This window comes from Pogoniulus pusillus, chromosome 14, assembly GCF_015220805.1.
Source record: "Pogoniulus pusillus isolate bPogPus1 chromosome 14, bPogPus1.pri, whole genome shotgun sequence".
Classification (NCBI taxonomy): Eukaryota; Metazoa; Chordata; class Aves; order Piciformes; family Lybiidae; genus Pogoniulus; species Pogoniulus pusillus.
In genome coordinates this window covers 24386703-24408754 of record NC_087277.1, presented here as the reverse complement: position 1 = coordinate 24408754, position 22052 = coordinate 24386703, and the positions used below count along the sequence as shown (strand labels likewise).

General features: G+C 43.9%; 1 protein-coding gene across 5 annotated transcripts in view; it reads right to left on the bottom strand.

Moving 5' to 3' along the window:
* ZNF704 (zinc finger protein 704) overlaps positions 1–22052 on the bottom strand; it is a 92346-nt gene that overhangs the window by 2624 nt on the left and 67670 nt on the right. For 2 of the 5 annotated variants that reach the window (XM_064154604.1, XM_064154609.1), the window contains exons 8-10: positions 19870–19964; positions 16748–18122; positions 6942–15650 (exon numbers count right to left, since the gene is read on the bottom strand). In XM_064154604.1, coding sequence (XP_064010674.1) covers positions 18011–18122; positions 19870–19964 — 207 coding nt within the window. In that variant the 3' untranslated portion in view covers positions 6942–15650; positions 16748–18010. Of the gene's footprint in view, positions 1–6941; positions 15651–16747; positions 18123–19869; positions 19965–22052 lie in introns of those variants that run through there. The other 3 variants (XM_064154606.1, XM_064154607.1, XM_064154608.1) reach the window with 3 other exon arrangements.

Here is a 22052-nt window from a genome sequence, read left to right as displayed (position 1 = left end):
TAACAGTTAAACAGCTTGGGAAAGAAGGGTGAGTCTGCTTCTAGCCAAAAGGCAGTGTTCAGATATTACTGAAAAATACTGAAGTGAAATTCTTGTGAACAGAGCCAGACCAAGGTGCTTGGAGCTCTGCCATAAATTTGGGTAAAACTAAGCATGGTCATTCCAAGCACAAATACAGGCTGGGCAGTGACTGGCTGGAGAGCAGCCCTGAGGAGAGGGACTTGGGGCTGCTGGTGGATGAGAAGCTCAACGTGAGCCAGCAGTGTGCACTTGCAGCCCAGAGGGCCAACCAGATCTTGGGCTGCAGCAGAAGTGTGGCCAGCAGGTTGAGGGAGGTGATTCTCCCCCTCTACTTCCTTTCTAATTGCAGGACTTCAACCCCCGCCTTGTTTTATGAAGATGAACTAGCTGCAGGATTACCTACCCTGATAACACACCAGCCAGCTCTGGGTACCTACTTGCCAGGAGTGGGGCTGTGAGGACAACAGATGACTCCACGAGTCGCTCCTGGAGCACTGGACACATGGGCAGTGCCCAGCACCCTCAGGAATACAAGCCCCTCAGGAAGGCACGGCTAGCACAGGCCTGGCTGCTGGTGATGATACTCAGCATGGGGCCTCCTTGCCCGAGCTGCTTTGCTTCTGGCTCAGAGAACAGGTTAGTTGAGAGATCTTCACTAGAGATGGATGACCCAGTGTGCATATGTGTGGTGAGGAGCTGTTGCTCAAAGGGAGGAAAATGCAAACAAAAGGATGATGAAACTGCTCATTAAATTTAATAGTTGTGCTATTTATATTGGAGTTGGCTTTGCAGCAGTGGGGGGGAACAAGTTAGCCAAAGGAAAATCTAAATATGACCTAAGAAAGCTCAGAGGGAGCTGAGAACTTGGACAGCTTAGGCTCTGGAGTTTTTAAAGAAACTATTGCCTGTTTCAGGAATGTCTCTCCAGCCTGGGAGCTGAAAGCAGTAGCTTCATTAGCTTTGCCATGAGAAAGGAATATCCTGCTCAAAGGAAGCTTTGTTACTCAGGAGGGCTCCTTGCTGCACACAGGGAGGCTGCTCCTCCACTGCCAGGCAAGAGCAGGCTGGGAAAAGTGTTGCTCACTTCATCAGGAAGACCAGTTTTGCAGCAGGAAGCTAGAAACCAGGAGGCTGGAAACCATCATCACTAGCTAAAGGCTAGACTCAAAATTCAGAAGGCCAAAACTTAAAATTCAGGGGCCACATTCCTGTTCTGCATGTCTTAGCTCCCACTGTGGTGTCTGAATATCGACCTTGTGATCAAAGGGAAGGAATAGAGTCCTGTTGTAAGCAAAGGCTGCCACTGACCTGAGCTGGCCCTTGGCTGATGTGCTGCTATTTGTGGCTGTGCAAGAACCAGAGTTCACAGAAACAAGTAGCAAAAGTTATACAGAAGGTTTTTATTACATGGATAATTTGACATACTCCGCGGCAGTCAGGTACAAGTGCATTTAATTAATGCTTTGTGGACATCGTAACAGTCGGAATAGTTCAGCTCAACAGTCAGTATGGGGCTGAATTCAAGCCAGTGCAATTCGGGACATAACCATAAACAGGAAGTTACAGGTCTACAATGAGGTTAGACTAGATAGCAACAGCATATTTATTGTCACATCAAAGCATTACCAAGTATGAAAGCCCAATATTGCAACTACCTCTAAAATGGTATTTGTACAAACCTGGCGTAGTTACTTAAACTTGTGGCATCAGTAACAGATCATGACTTTAATTTTGGGACCTCTTTCAATAGTCAAAACTATTTGGGGCAACAAGAAGAAATGTAAACATCTGATAGTCCTTTGAAAGTCCCTTCTGAGAAAATACACTGTGTGCCAGAGGGAAAGTGCATTCTAACTGGTGTGTCTGCTATGGCCAGCGTGACTCAAATTCACATAGCACCCGGTATTGATCTGGTTCTGCAGTAAAAAGTTAGAAAATCTTTGCATTAACTCAGAAAAGAGAAAAACAAAGTCAAAAGTTTTCTTCTTCTTTCCTTAGAGGAACAACAATTAAATTAACCCCCACCCAACATTTAAACCATTACCTCTTATGTACAAAGGAACCAACAGCTAGCACAACGCATAGCCAGGGAACAGTCTTGGTTCTTTCTCTCCAGGTCCATGTACCTGAATATAGGAGTTTATTTACAGCTGGGCAGGGACCCACAGAAGTGATAATCAGAATACTTCTATTTGGCTAAAAGTTGTATAAAAAAAGACAAAACACTTTTTTCCCCCTCAATACTTTCCAAATATATATATATAGATCTTAAAAGCATTCAGAATTCCCATTAGTGCCAGAGTTGGAAGCTCTTTCTCATTTTAAAAAGTTGATAACTGCTGAAGACCTGCCCTGCAGCACTGTTTGCAAGTCCTGGGGCTCTGTGGACTTTGTAGAGGCCCTGGGTAAGGACTGTGTTTTCCTGCTGAGTGGCATACAAAAAGCACTGTCTTATTTATTAAAATAGCAGTTAAAAAAATACAAGCCCAAAGCCCTCTGAAGTAGTGGAAATATTTGTTATGCAAATGGACAACTAGCATGGACAGGGAGGTCACCAAACAGGAAATCGTTGCTTCCACAGTGATTCTTGTGAAGAATAGAAACCTAAAGGCCTTAGCCCCTCGATTACACACACACGGCAAAAATACTTGTCAGTTAAACATCACCTTGGTGAGTGCACATCTCTGGACAGGCCAGAACACTGCAGCCCTCATACTGCTGCCACATATTGACCAGAAGCAAAGTGTGTCTTGGTTGTTGAGTCCAGGCTTCCTTTAAAGGATGTTTTTAACACTTTTTTTTTTTTTTTGTCTTTCTGTAGGGTAAACTGTGAGAAAGCACTCTTCAGCCCCTGACCAGGCTGGGCTTGTGTACTACAGCAACAACTCCACACTCGTGTGTTGCATGCAGAACCTTCAGCCTTCATTTTGTTACACCAGCAACAAGAGTAAGCCATTTTCACCTTCCCCGCTTCCTGCCAACAGACTGTACACTGCAAACAAGGTCTGATGCTTTGTCTCTCCCACAGCCCAGTGCTGAAGGTTGAGGATGAAGGATTGTTTTGAGCAATATATCATCTAGGGCTGAAGGTCTCAGCCATGAGGATACAACCCTTAAGGAGCTGTGCTGCAGAATGCAGTGGTGGTAAGAAAACCAGGCTGGCAGAGTGGCTGAAAAGGCTCTCCAGAGAGGGAGGCTATGAGATGTCTGCAGTGGTTTCCTCCTTGGTATAGATTGTTCTAATGTGGCTGCAAACTCATTCTAACCCTATGTAAGAGAACAGCTGCTGTTCCTGCTCTGCTGCCTGAGTGTGCTAGACACTCAGCAGACATTCCAGAGGTGCCAGAGCAGCAGCAACTGTGGCTGGGCAAGCACTACTGCCATGTCACTCTGTTTGGCCTTGTGAGGCCTGGGAGTCCAAACTGGTCTGCCTTGGACACAGCCCTGCAGCCACTCTGCTCCTGGGACCCTGTAGCTCCATGCTCCTCCAACCTGTTTCTTAGGTTTTTGGAGAGCAGAACCAAGACAGGAGACAAACGTGTTAAAGGAGATAGGAAGCTCCCAAAGCTTGGGGTGATGGCTAACCTAGGGGAAAAGGCTGAACTGACTCATGACACAGTATGCAGCCGTTTGAAAATGCATAGTTTGTAGGTATACATTCATCTGCAGAGATCAAAGGCAGGATCTCTGCTATGTAGTTTAATCACTATCTGCTTTCAACAAAGACATGACCCACCAAAGCTACAGGAGACAAGCACACAGCTTGGGAGGCAGTGGTAGCTGAACAGCATTTCCCAAACAAAGAATTAGCTGCTTTTTCTTTGTGGAGAAAATGTTAAGGAGCTGTTATTTTGAACACTTGGTTGTTTCTTTTCCTTTTTTCTGCCCTGTAATAATGTGTAATAGATTTGGGAGATTTAAACAGAGTCCAGTTCAACCATGGTCATCCAAGTATTGGCACGTCCTGTCCTGAGGTTCATTAACAGGTATAAGCCCTATGAGACAAACAAGCAAACCCACAGAAGTCTGTTTTTAACTGTGCTAGAGTAACACATGGTTCTTTTACACTGCTGAGGGTCTCGTGCAGCAGTAAGAAGTGCTCTTTGCTTTCTTGGCAATAGCTGAGCCAGTAGTTAGAAACTTCTAGGAGCTTGCTCACTGCTGCTTTTACTCCAGTTAACGCTTTGGAACCTAGCTGCTTCCCATGAGCAATGTCTGTTGTCCTAAGCATCCCTGAAGGTAATGTGCTGGGTTTAAATTCTCTATTTTAATCTTTTTTTCCATTTGTGCTTTTTCAAAGAAAAAAAATGTTTTCTCACCACAGTGGTTTGCTACTAAATGTAACTTCAATGTCAATCACCACTTTCTACTAACCAAAGTGGTGAGGCACTGGCATACGTTGTCCAGAGCAGTTGTGGAGGTTCCAAGCTTGAAAGTGTTCAAAGCTAGGTTGGATGGGGCCTTGAGCAACACAGTCTAGTGACAGGTGTCTCTGCCCATGGCAGGGAGGTTGGAACTAGATGATCTTTTAGGTGCCTTCCAACCCAAACTATTCCATGATTCTATCTTCTATGAATATTTAATTCAGCAATGAACTGACTTTGTTCCTGATACCCTCACGTTTCTTCAAGTCCTTAATTCTTACTCAGGGGGAAAAAAAAGTGGTTAATGCATTGATTAGGTGTCTGAGACTCTCCCCTGCAATTTTTATTCAATCATATCTATGAAAATTGCACCAAAGCATTCTTGTAGCTAGAAACCTACACACACCAGATCAGATAATCAGGATTCACATGGAGGAGAGTAAATTTATCTAAGCATTATTTTGTAGTTTAGGTGAAGAAACACTGCCTGTAGCTAGTGACCTGGTCATGCACTGGGATATGGGGAAAAAAAAAACCAGGGAAGGCTTCTTGTTTTCATACAAACAATGACTATAGGAAGTGTCAGAAGATAGGATTTACTTATTCTAAACCCTAGTGAATAATTTGTTTCTATTCATTACCTGACTTACTTGAATAACTTTGTTTTCAGTTAGCCCAGAACTGGTTTAGTGCATTAAGAGAACTTAGGAACAAAGCAGCAAATGAGGCTTTCTTTAAAGTTCAAGTGCAAGCAAATACCTCAGAGTATTCTAACTCGGTTATTTTCATTGACCTTTAGGCATTAATATATACTGCCTAATTCTGCAAATGTCTTTTAAGAAAAATAACTGAAATGTTTGGAGCATCATGGCTTGTACTGAGGACACCCTGCACAGGCAAACCCTGCTGCAAGGGCTCTTGGTTCAGCAGGCAGAAGCAAACTCAGGCATAGATACAACAATTTTAGACAGACTTTAACATATTATTTATTTCCTTACCCTAGAAAGTAAAAGCAAAATCCTTAGAGAAATTCTGGAGCACTAAAACATTTTCAGTGGCAGTAGATGGCAGAAACCTTTTGATGAGTTATGGCCGAGGCCCTCTGGAGTTGTCTGCATTCTGTTCTCCTCAGCTGCCAGCACTGCAGGCAGACAGTTTAACAAAGGTCTGCTCCATGGCACTTTGCCATTCTGTGGGGGTTTTAACTCAAGAAAAAGCACTTGCTAGCAAGGAATGGTTCTATGCTATGGGTAAGTCACTGTCAGTGGAAGTGCCTGTCTTCAGGTACTTTCAGATAAGGGTGTAGGCTCCTCAAGGTAGGATATGGAGAACAGGTCCTAGGAAGAGCAGCTGAGGGAACTGGGGTTGTTTAGTCTGGAGAAAAGGCAGCTCCTGCCTTTCTACAACATCCTGAAAGGGGGTTGGAGGCAAGTGTGTTGGTCTCTTCTCCCTAGTAGCAATTGATAGAAGGAGAAGAAGTGGCTTCAAATTCCACCTGGCAAGGCTTAGATTGGAAATGTCTTCACTGAAAGGGTCCTCACTCACTGGCACAGGCTCCCCAGGGAGGTGGCTGAATCTCCATCCTCGGGGGTGTTTCAGAGGCAGAGATGTGAAGGTGAGAGACATGGCCTGGCAGCAGACCTGGCAGAGTTAGAGTGGCTGGCTTGGATGATCGTGAAGGTTTTTACCAAGCAAAGCAGTTCTACAGCTCCATGGAGGTGCTGTGCCACAGGCTGCCACTAGAGGGCAGAACCCCACCAGAATGCGAAGGAGCTTTCATTTGCACGCAGAACTCTTTCAAGCCTTCCCTCCGACACAGACGAACATACAGCAAGTAGTTGGGCAACGGGCCTGGCACTTGTGCTGCCTGATGGACTGCCACCCTGCAGCAAGCCTGGCACTGCTCCTGCTCCTCACCCAAACACAAACTTAGATTTCAGACAGTGCAAAGGTTTGAAGCACGCTTTCCCCACAGCTGCCAGAGCTGAGCAGGGCTGTGCAGCACAATCTCTATGGCAGGATCTACAGGTAACATTAATCTGTCCTGGCTCCTCAGCACAGGTATTAGATCAGTGCTGATAGTAAGAACAGGGCTTGCATGCCACTGTCCCTGAGAGCATCCAAGAGCTTCAGAGCATGGAGAAATACACAGATCTTGCATTTCATGTAGGCAAAAAAGGAGCTAGATTTTAAAAAAGGGCAAGGTGATTTATTTGCAGCTTGAGGTGAGACAGTGCTCCTGCTGCTGGAGCAGTGGTTAGCTTTTACTTTTGCCTATGGCTGTAGAAATAAAGCAGCAGTCTCTGAAAGTCTCTTAAGAAGAACTGGGGACCCTGGGAGGTGGTGGATAAAGTGCTTTGGCAGCGATTTCACATCATGGGCTCAAGCACTTCAGCGTGGTGTGTGGCCTGTGCACAAGTGCTGGGAGAGGATTCACTCTGGCTAGGAAATGGGAGCATCTCTTTCTCTTCTCTTTACTGCTCTGTGTTGTGTCTTCCAGGCACTGCAGACATCCCCTTTTCTAGGTGTGATTTGGAATAAAGAGGTTGGACAAAGTAAAAGTTAAAAAGGTCTTTATTTTTCAGTATACTCCACAAGATCTGAGGGGATTCCATGCTGGGGTCAAGTTGCTCTTTGTCTGAAGCACTGAAACTGGCATCTAAAAACTCTTCAGCTAAACTACATGCAGTAGGGTTCAACACCAAAGCCTGGAGGGAAGGTGAGTGCTTCTTTAGCTCATTTAGGAACAAAGGAACAAGATTGTCTTTAAGATGCTAGCTGCCAAAATTACAGAGGAGATGAAGGCAAGAAATAACAAATGGAAATACCATTATCAAACTGGAGGTGGGCCTGTAAGGGCACAAGAGTGGGTAGAGATGCTGTTTACAGCAGGAAAATAGACACTCAGTAGTTTCTGGTGGTGTCTTGTACAGGCATGAATTCAGACAAGGGGCTCCTCAGCCTGCCTGCTGTACAGCACTGCTCATCAGCCCAGTGAAAAATGGATCTCTTTGGTAACTGAACTGATTTAAACTTTTCTGTGAGCTCTTTTCATTTTCGCCTGGCTTTATTAAATGGTTCTACACTTCCTGACACTAGATCAGGCTAATTTTTTACAGACCCTCATCAGTGATACTCAATGCAGCTTTTGCATCTAAGCAAATCTGATGCCTAGAACTTTGCCTCCTGCTTGTTCATACTCAATTTTAAACCATGCTACTTGCTACTGTCTGGAATTTACTAAACAATAAATAATCTCAGAAGCTATAACATTCCTCAACATAGCATTAAAAATGGCTCTGACCTAATTAGTTAATTTGCTGTATTTTATGGAACTTGCCTTTTTATAAAAATATTATCTTTCATGGCTGATTTCTAGTTAAAACTACATTAACAGAACCTTTGCTAGCTTGTGCATCAAAAAAGCATGGCCTAGCAAGTGAAAAAACATATAAAGTGCAATGCAGAGCAAATTAAAGCTCAGTGACTTCATTACACTGAGTGGAAGAGGATAACACTCTGGTGCTAAAAATAATAATTCAGGAAGAAATGGTTTTAAAAAAGAACTTACATTTACTTGCTGTTTTCCAGAACAACACTTGATAGGAAACAAAGAACAATCTCTCTGGGCAGACAGTTTCCTTTTGTCACTGAAGCAAGACAAAAGGATGCATGGATCCTAACCACTGCACAAACCTTTCCCTTTTCCTGGTATTCCCATATAGAAAGAAGCTGAAAAATAGAGGATCTTTCCTGTTTGCTACTGCATCTGGATAAGAAGCCCAGAGATCACATCTGCTCACTCCCAAATAATCTCAGGCCATGGAAAGTTCCACTCTAACACATCAGACTGGGTCCAGGACACTCATGGAGCCAAGGGAGAAGGAAAGTCCAGTGAGGTTTGTTTTCCTGTTCCATAACTCTTCCAAAAATCTGCTTAGTAAAACCTTGGCACAATTAAGATGTAGTCTATGATTCTTAAGAATCCATTTAATGTAGAATTATTTCTCTTTTCCCCCCTCTAGATTCAATTTCACACCACAATCAGTGCTGTTCAATGGTGTTCTGGTAGTGCTAGGCAACCAGCCATTAGTGGCTATCTCTTGAGCTGTGCAAGGCCAGGCCCTGACTGAGACTCCAGCCAGCACAGGGTGGGATAAGATAAAGGCAGTGTCACAGCTGCCACTTGGAGAGCAGAAGTACAAACCCACAAGCCATGCACTGATCAGGCCTTTAGACATTTAATGCAGTCCTGCACTTGTAGCAATGGTTCCAGCCAGCGTAACCCAGGATACTTCTCTCCAGACATGTCTCTACCAGGGGGTTAGGAAGAACTCTTCCAATAGCAGCACAATCTGCTGTAGCACTACAGTGTCAGTAAAATTGTGGAGACCTAAATCTAAAATCATCTTGCCCAGAGCCCATGACTAACAAAGACAATGGAATGCAGGAGTGGCTGCTGCTATCTTGAAAAAAGCCACTGGAAAGCCTAGCAGAAAAATGGAAGGGCTGGAAAGAGCCTTCTTTAGCTGGGGGAGGTGCAAACTTGCATTGGCCTGGTTTTAGAGCTCTTTGCTGGCTTCCACTAAGTCTTGGGAATAGGACTCAGTTATGGTTACTCCTAAGGACTCAGTTAAGGCTCCATGAGAGCTCCCACAAGCTAGTTGGCGAGCTGCAACATGGCTCTGGAAGGAGGAACACCACTACTTCTGATTTCAGCTCAGACAATAATGTAATTTATTACATGACCTTATGCAACAAAAATGTTCTCCACAGGTGTATCTCAATCTCTGAAAGCAAGAATACCCTTCCCAACAGTTCTGCATGGCAGGTCATAAACGAGTGCAGATAAGCAGCTCCCTCATGCTGCACACAACAAATGGTGCGCCTGAACCAGCTGACAGTGTGCAACTACAGAGGTGAGTCCTCTCTCAACAGGCTGCCTGGCCTAGGTCCCATCCTGAGAAACCTCCTTCTTCCTGGGCCTGTTACCAGCAGGACAGATCATAGGCTGAATACCATGTGCTGAGGAACTCTTAAATCTGTCACCAAGTGACACAGCTGAAGTGCTGCCACCTTGGTATTAGCAGAAACTGAGCCAACACTTTCCAACAGCCAAGCCAATGTGCCCAGGTACATACTGTTATCTCTCACAAAACTCAATAGCAAAACTCTCTTCTCAAGCACTCAGAAAGTGGGAGTTGCAATTTCACACTCCCAGTAACCCCAGGAAGAGCCACACCAAGAGAACCCAAGTGCCTCCTCCTGCAACCATCACCCATATGAGCAGTCCTAGTCCATGCACTCACATGAACAACTGCAGCTCTTCAATTGCAAGACTTTTTAACCAGGCTTGCAATTTAAAAAAGAAGTAAAAAAAACCCCAAACCTCCTCTGATTCACTGCTTAAGACTAGTTTCCTCCTACTGGGATCCAATTCTGAGCAATTCTGCTTCCAGACTTACCTGACTGGCTCAAACCGCTTTCAGCTCTGAGTTTGCCCTCAAGCCCTATGCTAGAGACAGGGAAGCACTCAACCTCTCACAAATCTGATTATTGCTGTCTTTCAGTTGCCTCTGGACACGAAGCTTATGCCCAAACCAGTAAAGGATATCAGATAATGACTTCTTATGTCATTATTTAACAGCAAATAACCAGGTCTAAGGTGCCCAATACTTGACAAGCTCTATTCTGTTGACCTCAGAGTGCAGGCAATAGGTATGTGAGCATTTGAGCAGAGCTCTTGGTCTGACTGTTCAAACCCTCTTCATAACTGAACAATGAACCCTCCATGGAGTAGTTCACTGTAGAACTTTGTGCCAGCATGAACTCTCTCCACAGAAGCTACAGCAGATCTCAGGCTGTACAGCATGGTGTCAAAATCTCTCTACTATAAAAAATAGTTTCAGAAGAATACATTTTCAAGCCAAGTACTGCTAATTTAGAAATGTCTTCACAATCAGAACGCAGAAAACACCCAATAACAAAAAGCAAGAGGCAAAGAAAACACTGAACCTTGAGGGAAGCATTTGCAGGCCATCACTAGAAATTCAGACTGTGCTATCTCTGCGGGGAAATGCTTTTGTTTTCTTTTCAGAATCTGTACAGGTTGTGAAGGGGTGTGAGGTTCCTTCTGCCACATAAACCAGCATAGCCACTATTCTGTGTGATTTACAATTCCCCCTGCTTTTCCTTCTGGTTCTTAGATCCCAAATCCTGTTTCATAATAAACAGTTAGGAAATGACACTGACATTACCAGCTCAGAGAGGTAATCAGCTCCCAGTGCTGTAGAAGTCAGGTTTCAATGAGTGCAGACTTTGCAGTCATGTGCAGACACACACCGCTCGCTTCCCTAATTTAGCCCTTTGTGAGTATTGCACCTTGTTAATAAGGCTACTGCCTGTCTTCTCTTAACACTAAAAATTACACACAGACAACATCATTCATGGCTTAAGAGCACAGCATTCCCAAAGTTTTCAGGTAAACTTATTTATTTCCTTGCACACTCAGTGCTCCCCTGCCTCAGCTGCCCAGAGCACTGCTGAGCACCCCGATGGATGGATACAAATGTATATAACATCACCTTGCTTCTCCTGTACTTCTGTTCTGATGCTGTCCCTTCAGCTGGATGGCAGGTGGACACCTTTGACACACCCAAGCAATGCAGTCAAACTGCTCTTCTCACTTTGCAATGAAAACAACAGTTTAAACCCCCAGAATTCTCCACATTTGTCTGGCCTTCTACATCCAAGGTAGGTTGCATAGACATCAGAACACTGATTGTCTTACAAAGTGCCTTATTTCAGAGCTGTGAGATACCTGCTTTTGCCAAGGCCTGATCTCAGCAGAGCAGACAAGCTTGTGCCTAGCTTTGGAAATAAACCCTGAAGATGAAGCCAAACACATACTTGAGTGCTCTGATGAATCTCAGCCTACACTGTGTTGGTGGAATTCCAGTAGTTCTGCCTCTGCATAGCCAGACCTGCTCATCTACACATTTCTGCCTCCTTTCCCTCAAAGAGTTGTTGGCATCACTGAAAGAATTATTTACTGCAGTTAAATACTGATGGGAAAAAAAAAATCATGCTAGCTGCTATATACACAGAATCATAGAATCAACCAGGTTGGAAGAGACCTCCAGGATCATCCAGTCCAACCTAGCACCCAACCCTATCCAATCAACTAGACCATGGCACTAAGTGCCTCATCCAGTCTTTTCTTGTCCACCTCCAGGGACACATCTAGATATTGATCTTAATTTCAGTATAAATATTTAGAGCAGGTTGTCCAGAAAAGTTGTGAAGGCTCCAATCCTAGAATTGGTTCAAGCCAAGTTGGATAAGACCCTAAGCAAGGCCCTGGTCTAGTAGGAGGTGTCTGTGTCCATGGCAGGAGGCTGGACCTAGATGATCTGTAAGGTGCTTTGCGAACCATTCTAGGAGTCTATGAAACAAATTAAAAGTGTTAACACAGCTCAACAAAACCTTGGGCTTACTGAAGCTAGTATTTTTGCAGGCATGAAAAAAAACACCCTAGTGGCCACGTTGTCTAGCATTAAAAAAAAAAGACTAGACCTGGCATTTCATGTAGAGTTAGCACTTTGCAAAGCAGACTGCTCAACACCTGCAGGAAGGATAATTGTGCTAACGCTACCTTTTTTTTGCTTGCTGAAGTAATGTGGCAAGGAGCAATCCAACCACAGAGGATGCACTGATCAAGCAGCTATATAGACCAAGAAGCTTTTATATTTACAGTAGATCCTGAAAAAATTTATACAAAAGTATAGACTTATATTACATTTTGGGTATGGTTTGAGCTCATTTTCTGTATTTTTGTATCACTTAACATTTTTTTTCTTCTTCTTCTACATGGAACTTCATAAGCTATAGCATTAAGACTCTATTCACCCACTAGTGCTTCCCTCTAATGGTTAATCCTTAATGATTCAAGTAGTGACATATTGCTCTTTAAATTGTGCCTGGATTAGAAAAACTCCAACCACTTCTTAGCCATCTCTCACTGAAATAAGCCAACACCCTGCCCTTACAGCCTCTTCTGTTCCCTGAGGAAATGTGTATTAACCCTTTCATTTTATTTTCTATCTTCCCAAGGCAGTTGGTTCTTTTTTTAACAAACACTTTATCTGACTATTACATATCACAGACTAATGGCTGCAGGGTACAACAAACTAGGATAAGGACTCCAAAACCAAACCTGAATTTTTCAAGAAGATTAGCAAATGGCCACCACCAACATTTAAACATTTTACACTGTTCCAGTTAATTACATCAAGAATTGGGTCTTAATCTTGAAACACTGTCTCAGCAGTGTAATATTGTGTGTATGCCCGAGGAATAGGAAAGCTGGATTGCTAAATCTATTTCTCTCGAGCATAAAGATATTGTGTCCAAACCCAATCACAGAAGAAAAACAGTTCTTGGTGTGAAGATGTGTTATAAACAAGCAGAACATTGCCTTAGCACCATATTTATCCACAGACTTACATCTCATTAGCTGACTGGCCAAAGAAATTCTTGCTGTGAGCATGAGCAAGCACAGGAGCAAACCATGTTGTAATTTGCTTGGTGCCCTCAGAAAAAGACTGACTTCTGTTTCCAAGCTCTCTGTGAAGCACAAGGAACACCATTAGTGTTCTTCCTATTGAGGAATGAACTCGAAAAGCTGCAAGTGGAAGATGCACAGCTTTCATCTTGCACTTGGAAAGAAGTGCCAAAGCATTGCAGTATTAAGATAGAAAACCTAGTTCCAGTGGGCACTGTCAGCTTGTTTCTTTGCAATCCTGAAGCTTTGTAAGCTCCAAATGGATGCAGACAGGGATGCTCACATCTAGCAGATACTGAATATATTATAACCATCAGCTTGAGACATTTTGCTCATAACTAAAGTTTTAGCTCTTTTCCTAACAGTGGCACAGAACCCTCCTGAACTTACAGAAGCACAAAATCTGTGTTTTGGTGCTTTCAGCCCACAGTGCCCTGCCAGGAAAATCCTGACAAATGTGGACTAAAACCCATGTTCCCTACAGGTCCCAGTTTCAGTGCAGTGCTGCCACCTCACAGGAAGATTGACTGAACGGTAAATGTAAGGCTAAACTGAGACTTTACAAACACTTCCTTACCCAAGAATTTCTAAGAGGCAAAGCACAACCTTCTTTAACATCTGACTTTAAGTCTGAACTCACAGAAACAAGCCTCACTGACAACCTCTTTTATCTCCACACATGGTTAGCGAGGGTCTAACCTCATGGCCTGTTTCTGAGATGGTGTCTCAGCACATTTACAGGCAGTGGAAGAAATAATTTCCTATCAGCAGACTAACAGTCACTGTCCTGAATTCTTGGCAGGGCCATCCTAGCTGGCTCCAAACTGTAGCAAGAAAGAGAAAAACCAACCTGGTTCACTGGATCAGAACAAATGAAGACCTAAAAAAGCAGCAACAAGGAGCACTGGGATATGACATGGATCTGGAATTGGTTCTTACATGCAGGTTCTACAAGAACTTCTGCCTAAGCTTTGCCTCCTGTTGTGCTGTCTACCTAGCTGTTATCTTCAAAAGGGAAGGAATGAAGAAAGTGATGTCAGTGACCACAAGCAAGGAAGCTGTAGATCATTCAGTAGCTAACGTCCACATCAAGTTAATGATCTGGAAAAAGAACTCAAAGGACATTCTGCTCAGCTCATCCACACAAGCAGGTCTTACAGGTCTGACAGCGAATACCTGCTAGGTGACAGCTGGTATTGGTTAAGAGTGCAAACCTGTACTGGAATGGAAGAGGTTTTTTCTCACTTTGCATCTTGTGAATCCTGTTACATTTGTGCAAGGCACTGGAGAATCAGGCACGTTGTTTTGGGTGGAAACTCTTTTATGATTAAGATGATCTGAGTCCAGTCGCTTCATCTAGGAGCAGCTGGAGCATAGACACATTGCAAAAATGGCCACTAAAACTCTGCCACTTCTAAAATTACCTCCTTTTCCAGATCTTTTGGGGATTGGGGTAAAGGAGGGAGTGGGAAATAGCTCTGTTATAGCAAGGAAAGTCCTTAAGGATAATAGCTGGGATCTCTACAGCTGACCTCCACTCTGATACTGTTGGCAACGCCTGTTAGCAGCATCAGTGCTAACCCAGATCTTTCCATTTCTGTACCTCAGGGGGAAGTTCTGGCTTTTGACATGAATTAACCCACTTCAAAGTGCCTGCAACACACAGACAGTGCATGATGTGTTCAGGTTGTTCTTTGCCACTTCTCCCTGAGATGAGAGACCATGACCCACAGAGAAACCAAACCCAGAGGAAATGGAGTGTACCAATGAGGACAACTGCCCTTGGGCTAGCTCTGCCTTGGGGAAACAAAGAAAAACTCTTTCAGAAAGGCTGGTGCAGAAGGGCGAGATGAATCAGCTGTCAGGACAGTGACACAGCTTAAAGCAAGGCAGAAGCAAGAGACTGAAAAATGGCAGAGGTTATTCCAGACTACAGCCAGTACTGCAGCACAGGAAAGGCTCTGCTGACACTTCTGTGCTTGCAGGTACGTCAAGATGGTGAGGGGGATCTTGCTGGGCACCCATGTGCTGCAGGGACATGAAGTCATCTGAGTGCAAAGCACGAAGTGAAAGGTGAACACTTCCTGCAAGTTCAGACACAGTAACTGGAGAAGTGCCTGCTTTTGAACTGAAATGACACAGCCATAAGATGCAGAACTGATTTAATGTAAACTGCTGATTGAAGGCTGTGTAAAAATACTGCTAATTTAAACTTAGTCCTGGCAGGATGCATGGAACATCCATCTTCTGCTTTGTTAATGCCAACCTTCTATCCTGTTTTGATGAATTGTGCCTATATGAAATCCATATCAAAGCTACACCAGAGGGTAATCTGGTCTGGCAACAAAATCATTGCTCCTTACAGAAAATAATAGAGAATCATCTTATTACAGTGACTCATAAAGTGCCCTCAGGAAAGGTGCTCACGATGCCATGACACTGGAGAAAGAATATACAACCCCCAGAGCTTAGTTTCAAAAGGATCCTCCAAGCAAAGAGAAAATTTAAAAGGAGGGGAACAACAAATACATGGGCAAATACTGTCTGTCAGTCTAGCAATCATCAAATGAATTGGGGAGCACTCTGCACTTCACCTTGAAGTTCTTGTAAATATGGGAGGGTAAACTGGCAGGAGCATCTTGGAGAAGTCTCAGACTTTTTAAGCACTCCCAGGGGAAGAACACCATCAGCAAGCTCAGTGTCTGAAGATGAAATGACTCCGAATTACTGTGAGACATCATACTAAGGAATCTGAAAAAAGACAACATCCAAAGGAAAACCAGGACCCACATTTTCCTAAGAATGAAGGTAAAACAATGGCTATAGGCAGACCTTTAGAGGCAGGAGGTTTATATTTATAAAGAAAACAAACTTTCTCCACCCTGTTGATCCTAGATTTTATATATATATAGGTGTATATATATATATATATAAAACCCACTATACAATATATAGTTTTTATATATATATAAACAGTCATACACACACACATATACATATCAGGGTCTGTATTAGAGTCTATTTCTTGTTTTTAAATTACTCAAGAGAGCACAAGTGGGTAAAAAATGAAGTAACTGGGTGCATGCAAGTGCATCTTGCCACTTGTGCACGTAAATGACTCAATCTGTAAACAACTGCAGAAACAGCAAACTCAGGTTGGGCCTCTGAATGCTCAATTAACTTGTTCAAAAAAAGCAGCTGATAACCTCCAGCAGCTCCTGCAGTACGCATTGGACTTCCGGGCACTACCTCACTGAATCCACAGCCACTGCTCCCAACAGCCACAGTGTTACTTTGTGCTTTTACATAGGTGGGAGCGGTGCTGTGCGCTGAATAAAGCTGTCACCAAGTGAGCTTCGAACCAGAGTTTGGAAAGCTGTTTAGATACTTGGGTGAGATAATTCAGTGAGAATGAGCCAGCTTAGATAATTAAGAAAAAAGATCTGGTCTAATTGCAAAGGCTATGAAAGAATAATAATAATAATAATGCTGCAGAAATTTGTAGCCCTCCTTGCCTCTATTAACAGGCAAAATTTTGCTTCTATGTCTTCAATCTTTTAAAGGTGTTTTGTTTTCCTTAACAGCCAGGTATTTTTCAACCCCTATACATTCACATCCTTGGAACTCCTTTTATTTTTTTTGCATTGAAATAATCATTAATTAATTGAACACCAGCTTGCTGTGTTCTGCTGTACACTAAAGGGACAGAGAAACTCAAATACTCAAACCTGTCTGAGTACTCCAAGTAGAAAACTCTGTTAAGCTGCGTATCAAAACGAGTTAAGAAATGGACTTTTACCATAAACATGTTGTTCCTTTGCTGCTGTATTTCTCGTTCTGAGATGATGTTGTGGAAAGGAGGTATTTTCTTTCCTTTATCAATTTTTTGCATCGAATAAATCTTAGCAACTTTAATAGGAGGAGGATTAAAAAAAAAATATCACTGAGCAAACCATTATCTTAACAACAATCTCTCTGATAAGAGAAAAGGCAGCAAGAGCAGAACTGCTGGGCTAGATTGTGTCCCTGAATATGTTATTAGAGACGATCCTCATGGCTGCATTTACCAGTTCTTTGCAGGCCTCCGGCAGCAACAGACACGCTGGTCCAACACAGCCTCCTTCAGTGCTAGGGGAGGAGCAAGGAAAGCTGCTGGACCCCCATTATGTTCTTACAGGCTTCAGTCAAGCATCACTGGATTTCTTCCCTTAACTTCTGGTTCTGACAGTGTCTGCTGGTGACTTTCCAGTGCCGCTTTTTTTCCTCTGGAGGATCAAAATCCAATTTGGTACTGAAATGACTCTGTTCCACTCCACTGCTCTGCTCCTGCTTTCAAAGTCTTCCAGAAGCACTGTTTGTCCTTCTATTAAATTCAGACTTTGCTTTTCTCCTGGAAACAAACAAATCAAAATCCCAACTCCTCCCCACATCCCTTTTCCAAAAATATAGTTTGAAGTGTGATGGTTCGCATCAGGAGAATCACTGAGCAGCCTCCAGTCTTAGTACAGCTTCTGCTGAGAAAAAACTGTAGCTTATAGGACTCTGAAATGTTTGTTAGAAAGCTTTCAAAAAGAGATCTTCCTTTCAGGAAAAGAAAAACCATTCAGTTCAGCATTTACAGATGTCCACGGCACAGAGACTGAAATGGTTAAAAATGATTCTAAGGAGCAAGTAGCTCATAGAGTTAGCCAAAAAAAAAGAACCTTTTTTCTCTTGTTCTTTTACAGAAAAACACTAATAGCTGCTCTGGTTTCCATACTTAGTAAGAGAATTTCCTTGTATGTTCTTGGGTTTGCTTGTAGGTTGTTGGAGTACTTTTTCCTTGGTTTTGTTTTCTCTATTGCTCCACAGAGGTTTTGATTAGTGCTTCTCCTTGGCTACAAGTGCTTCACTTTGAAATACAAAGCTCTTTAGAAAAGAAAAAAACAACCACCCCAAAAAACCAAAACCCTGCAACACCACAGCACTGGAGGGAAAATGGGAAGTGAAACAGTGCAGCTGCAGCAGGCTGGTTCTGCTGTTGTCCTCCCCCACCCCCAAATCCTCTGCATAATTCCAATCTTTAGTCGATGAACCTTTGGCAGGCCTTCTTCCATCGGCAAGCAGTGCACCACATATCTCTGTTCTCCATCCCATAGACCTTCCGACACTTTTTCCCCTCCCCTCTAGGCTTCCTGTCAGAGAGAAAGGGAAGCTTGTTAATGAGATGCTTCTGTAGCTTTATCACCCTAAGTCCAGGACACCCATCCCAACAGTGCAGCAGGCAGAGAGCTCCTGGCCTTTCAGAGGGATCTGTGCTCTAGCCAGTCAGCTGGGAGCTGACCTAGCAGGTAGACATATGGTTACGACTCCACAGCTCTGAGGAACCAAACCTTCTCCTCTCCTGGCTTATACAGCCTCTGCAGCAGATGCTGTTCCTGCTCCTCTGCCCCAAAGATGGTCAGGAACATACATCCTTGACTTCAGCCAGGAACTAACCCCAGCTTACTTAAGTAGCACTTTAGCCACATAACTTTAGCTGTAACAGGTGGCCAGAACTATTGTACACCACAGTCCTGGGCATGCCAGGCAGAGCTCTTCCTTGCCTTGGCCCTAATATTTTGCATAAAACTGAGCTGCAGACTGTGCCTACCTGCAGGCAGCAGCTATGCAAAAGAGGAGAAAAGCTACTAGCTCCTGAGCTTGCCAGTCCCTGCTGCATGGTTTGCTCTGACTCACTGGCTGACAAACAGCAAAGCAGTTGCAAATAAGGTTTAGCTCTTGCCCTCACTTACAGCACACTCGTGTGTGCTGCTCCTCTGTGGACCCCAGTGGCAGAAAGGCAGGCAGTGTCTGCTTTTGCAGCTCTAAGGACTGGCACATTTTCCATCTTACAACCACACTCAATTGTTTACAATGTGACCAAAGTACCTGTTGAAGTGGAGATTTTTTAGTGAACACACAGCAAGCCAGCAAACCTGAGGAGCAACCCTACTCCAAGTAACCACAGCTCCCCTGCAGCAAAGCCATCTGTCCTGGATCCAGTCTTCAAATCAAGTAACTGTCCAGACAGAACTGGGGCATTCCTCTATTACATACTGCATGGCATGCATGGCAGCTGCCTGGCAACTCCTCTCTTGCACACCTGTCCACTTTCTGATTACTGAACGTTCATTAATGGGCACAATCCATGAATCAGGAAGATCCTAAGTTTAGTTTGTAGCATAAGCAATGACATGAGAGTTATCAAGGAACTGAAAAGCATTAACTCTTCCTTTTGTCTCGTTTTAGGCTATGGTCACCTTTAGGACTGTGAGAAATAAGGAATTTCTCTACTGCAAGAAATTTAGCATCACAGTTTGATTTTTGTAACGTAACTTCTGGAACACAAACATGGGTTAGCTTCAAATGGAAGTGAATGAAGCTCACGTCTATGAAGATAAGGTATAAAAAGTTTTGCTTTGATCTGATTTAGCATAAGATATGATTTCTTAGAATTCAAATGAAGGCAGACACCACAATGACCGAGTGGTGATGAACAGCCAGGACACAGACCAGCCTTTCAAGGCAAAAAACACCTACTGCTGGTCAGGAAGCTTTGGCTGCAGCAGTGACTCTAGGCAGTGCTGATTCACAGGGCCATTTGGACCTGCAGCTGACATCCAGACATGCCTGGCATAAGGCCTACAGTTTTGCCTCACAGTCTGCCTGTTTCACTTCCCAACAAGTCCCTTTTCCCTCAGCTTCACCTTTGATGCCAATGCAAAGCCAAACAGGTCCAGAACGCTTAGTCTGAAGCATTCTAATAAGAAACTGCCTGACCAGTGCAGTGCTGGTTGGTGGTGTGGCTTTTCTGTTTCTCTGTCCACTAACACCTTATTTACTAAGTGCCCTCTGGTTCTGAGGCTGCTGCTCTGCCAGCAAGAGCTGATGGTCCCATACCTCAAGCCAAATGCTACTCTAGGCGGTGATGAAAGAACTGTGTGGGACTGTTTCTGCTCTCCATTCCCTGCAGGACGATTATGAGTTGGTGAGACCTGTCAATACAGACAAAAAAGCTGCTTATGAAGAACATACAGATAGGAATGCAGTATAAACACTTGTCCCAGAAAATGCAGTTTGTGGTGCACGGTGGCAAGGACAGCCAGCAAAGGTTACCAGATAACATACAGCACAAGTACATTGCAAGTTTCTAGAGAAAGAGGTCCACTGAGCACTAGGTACCTCGTAATAGCTCCATTTGGTTTCCCTCTGCTTCCAATCTCCCTAACAGAGCAAACCAGGACACTGCAGCACTGCAGATTTGGGGAACACAGAAAATAGATTCATTCTTTTCTAAGAACTCTGGACAGCTCTTAGGAGACCTTTCTCCAATTTAGGCAGAGAAAATAAGCGGAGAAAGAAACTGCAGCCAGTGCTGAGACCAGTATCAATAACCTCTCTGAAACAGGGATTTCACCTGTTGCTCCCATCTGTGACTTGGTACTCCTTGTGGAGAGGCAGCCTTGGAGAAGCAGCTTTGCTGCTGGGCCTTTATGATGTGGTCCAGTGCAAGGCAGCTCTTCTGATCAAGGCTGCTAACGAGATGCTTATTTACTTTATTCTGCACCCTAAACCTTCTCAGCAGGTGTCCTCCTTTGGCAGTGCTCCCCAGTGGAGGGTGGAGTTTGGTCTTCTGAGACTTCCCAAATAAGCCTCCTGCTACCCTAGCCTGGGGATTGGCAACTTTATTCAAGTTTACTCATTCAAGGCATAAAGCCCGGCCTTAAATAATTCCTAACTTGCTGCTAAGGTTGTGTTTCATTCCTGGGGTAATTCTACAGCCACTTTGTATCTAAAACACCATTAAAAATCATCACAAACATCCATTTTTTGTTATGTGCAGGACAAAGCATGCTTCCTTTGGGCATCTGGGGCACAGAGTCACTGTCTCCTGCAGCCAGGAACTGCAGATATGGCTGCAGTTCCTTGCATTGCTGTGACTTTTCACTCCTGCCCTTTTGAAGTCTCATAATATCTGGAAGAACAGGAACTGACTTAACTTGAAGACAGTTACTGAATGTGCTTTGATTTTTGGTATAAAGTCTCTTTTGCAGCTACTTCACAGTAACAAACCCCCCTGACACTGCTAACTCTTTCAGTATTTATTCTTGGCTGGGAGCTACAGACAGTCCTGATTGAACTGCATGTGCAGTTCACATTCTGAACAAGTTTAGACCACTACTGATAGATGAAAATATATCTCCAAAACTTGAAAAAAAAATTAGCAGCCCCAAGGCCAGACACGTGCTGGGCTGCATCAAAAGCAGCATGGGCGGCAAGTGGAGGGAGGGCATTCTGCTGTTCTACTCTGTGTCCTGGTGTGACCTCACCTGCTGTCCAGTGTCCAGCTTTGCAGCCCTCAGTACAAGAAGGACATGGAACTGCTACAGCAGGTCCAGAAGAGAGACAGAAATGATCTGAACACCTCCCCTACAAGGACAGTTTGGGTTAGACAGCCTGGAGGAGAGAAGGCTCTGAGGAGCCCTCATTGGAGTGTTTTAGTATACAAAGGGGTCTGTAAGAAAGCTGAGGACAGACGTTCTAGCAAGGCCTGCTGTAACAGGATGAAGGGACATGGTTTTAAATTAAAAGAGGGAAATTCATACTAGATACAAGGAATAGTTTTTCACAATGAGTGTGATGAAACACCGGCCCAGGCTGCCCAGAGAGGTGGGAGATGCCCCATCCCTGGAAACATTCTGGGTCCAGTCATCTGGGGCTCTGATCAACCTGTTTTAATTGAAGATGTCTCTGCTGACTGTATGGGGGTTGGACTAGACGACCTCTAAATGTCCCTTCCAACATAAAGCATTCTATGACTCTTCTCCTTCCATCTGCTTGATGATGAAACATGGCCAGAAGTACCTAAACTCTAGGATTCCATGAGTCTGTGATTCAGAGCAAGTGGCACCAAGACTTTGGAGGTTCCCCCAATTCCCCTCCCTTTATGACTACCAGACTTGGAGATAAATGTCTACAGTTAGATGCTGTGAATACAACTGAGCCTAATGCTGCCCATACAGAACCAGCTGTACTCTAAAGCTTCTACTGAGGTGCTCAGCAGGTTGCTGATAAGCACACTC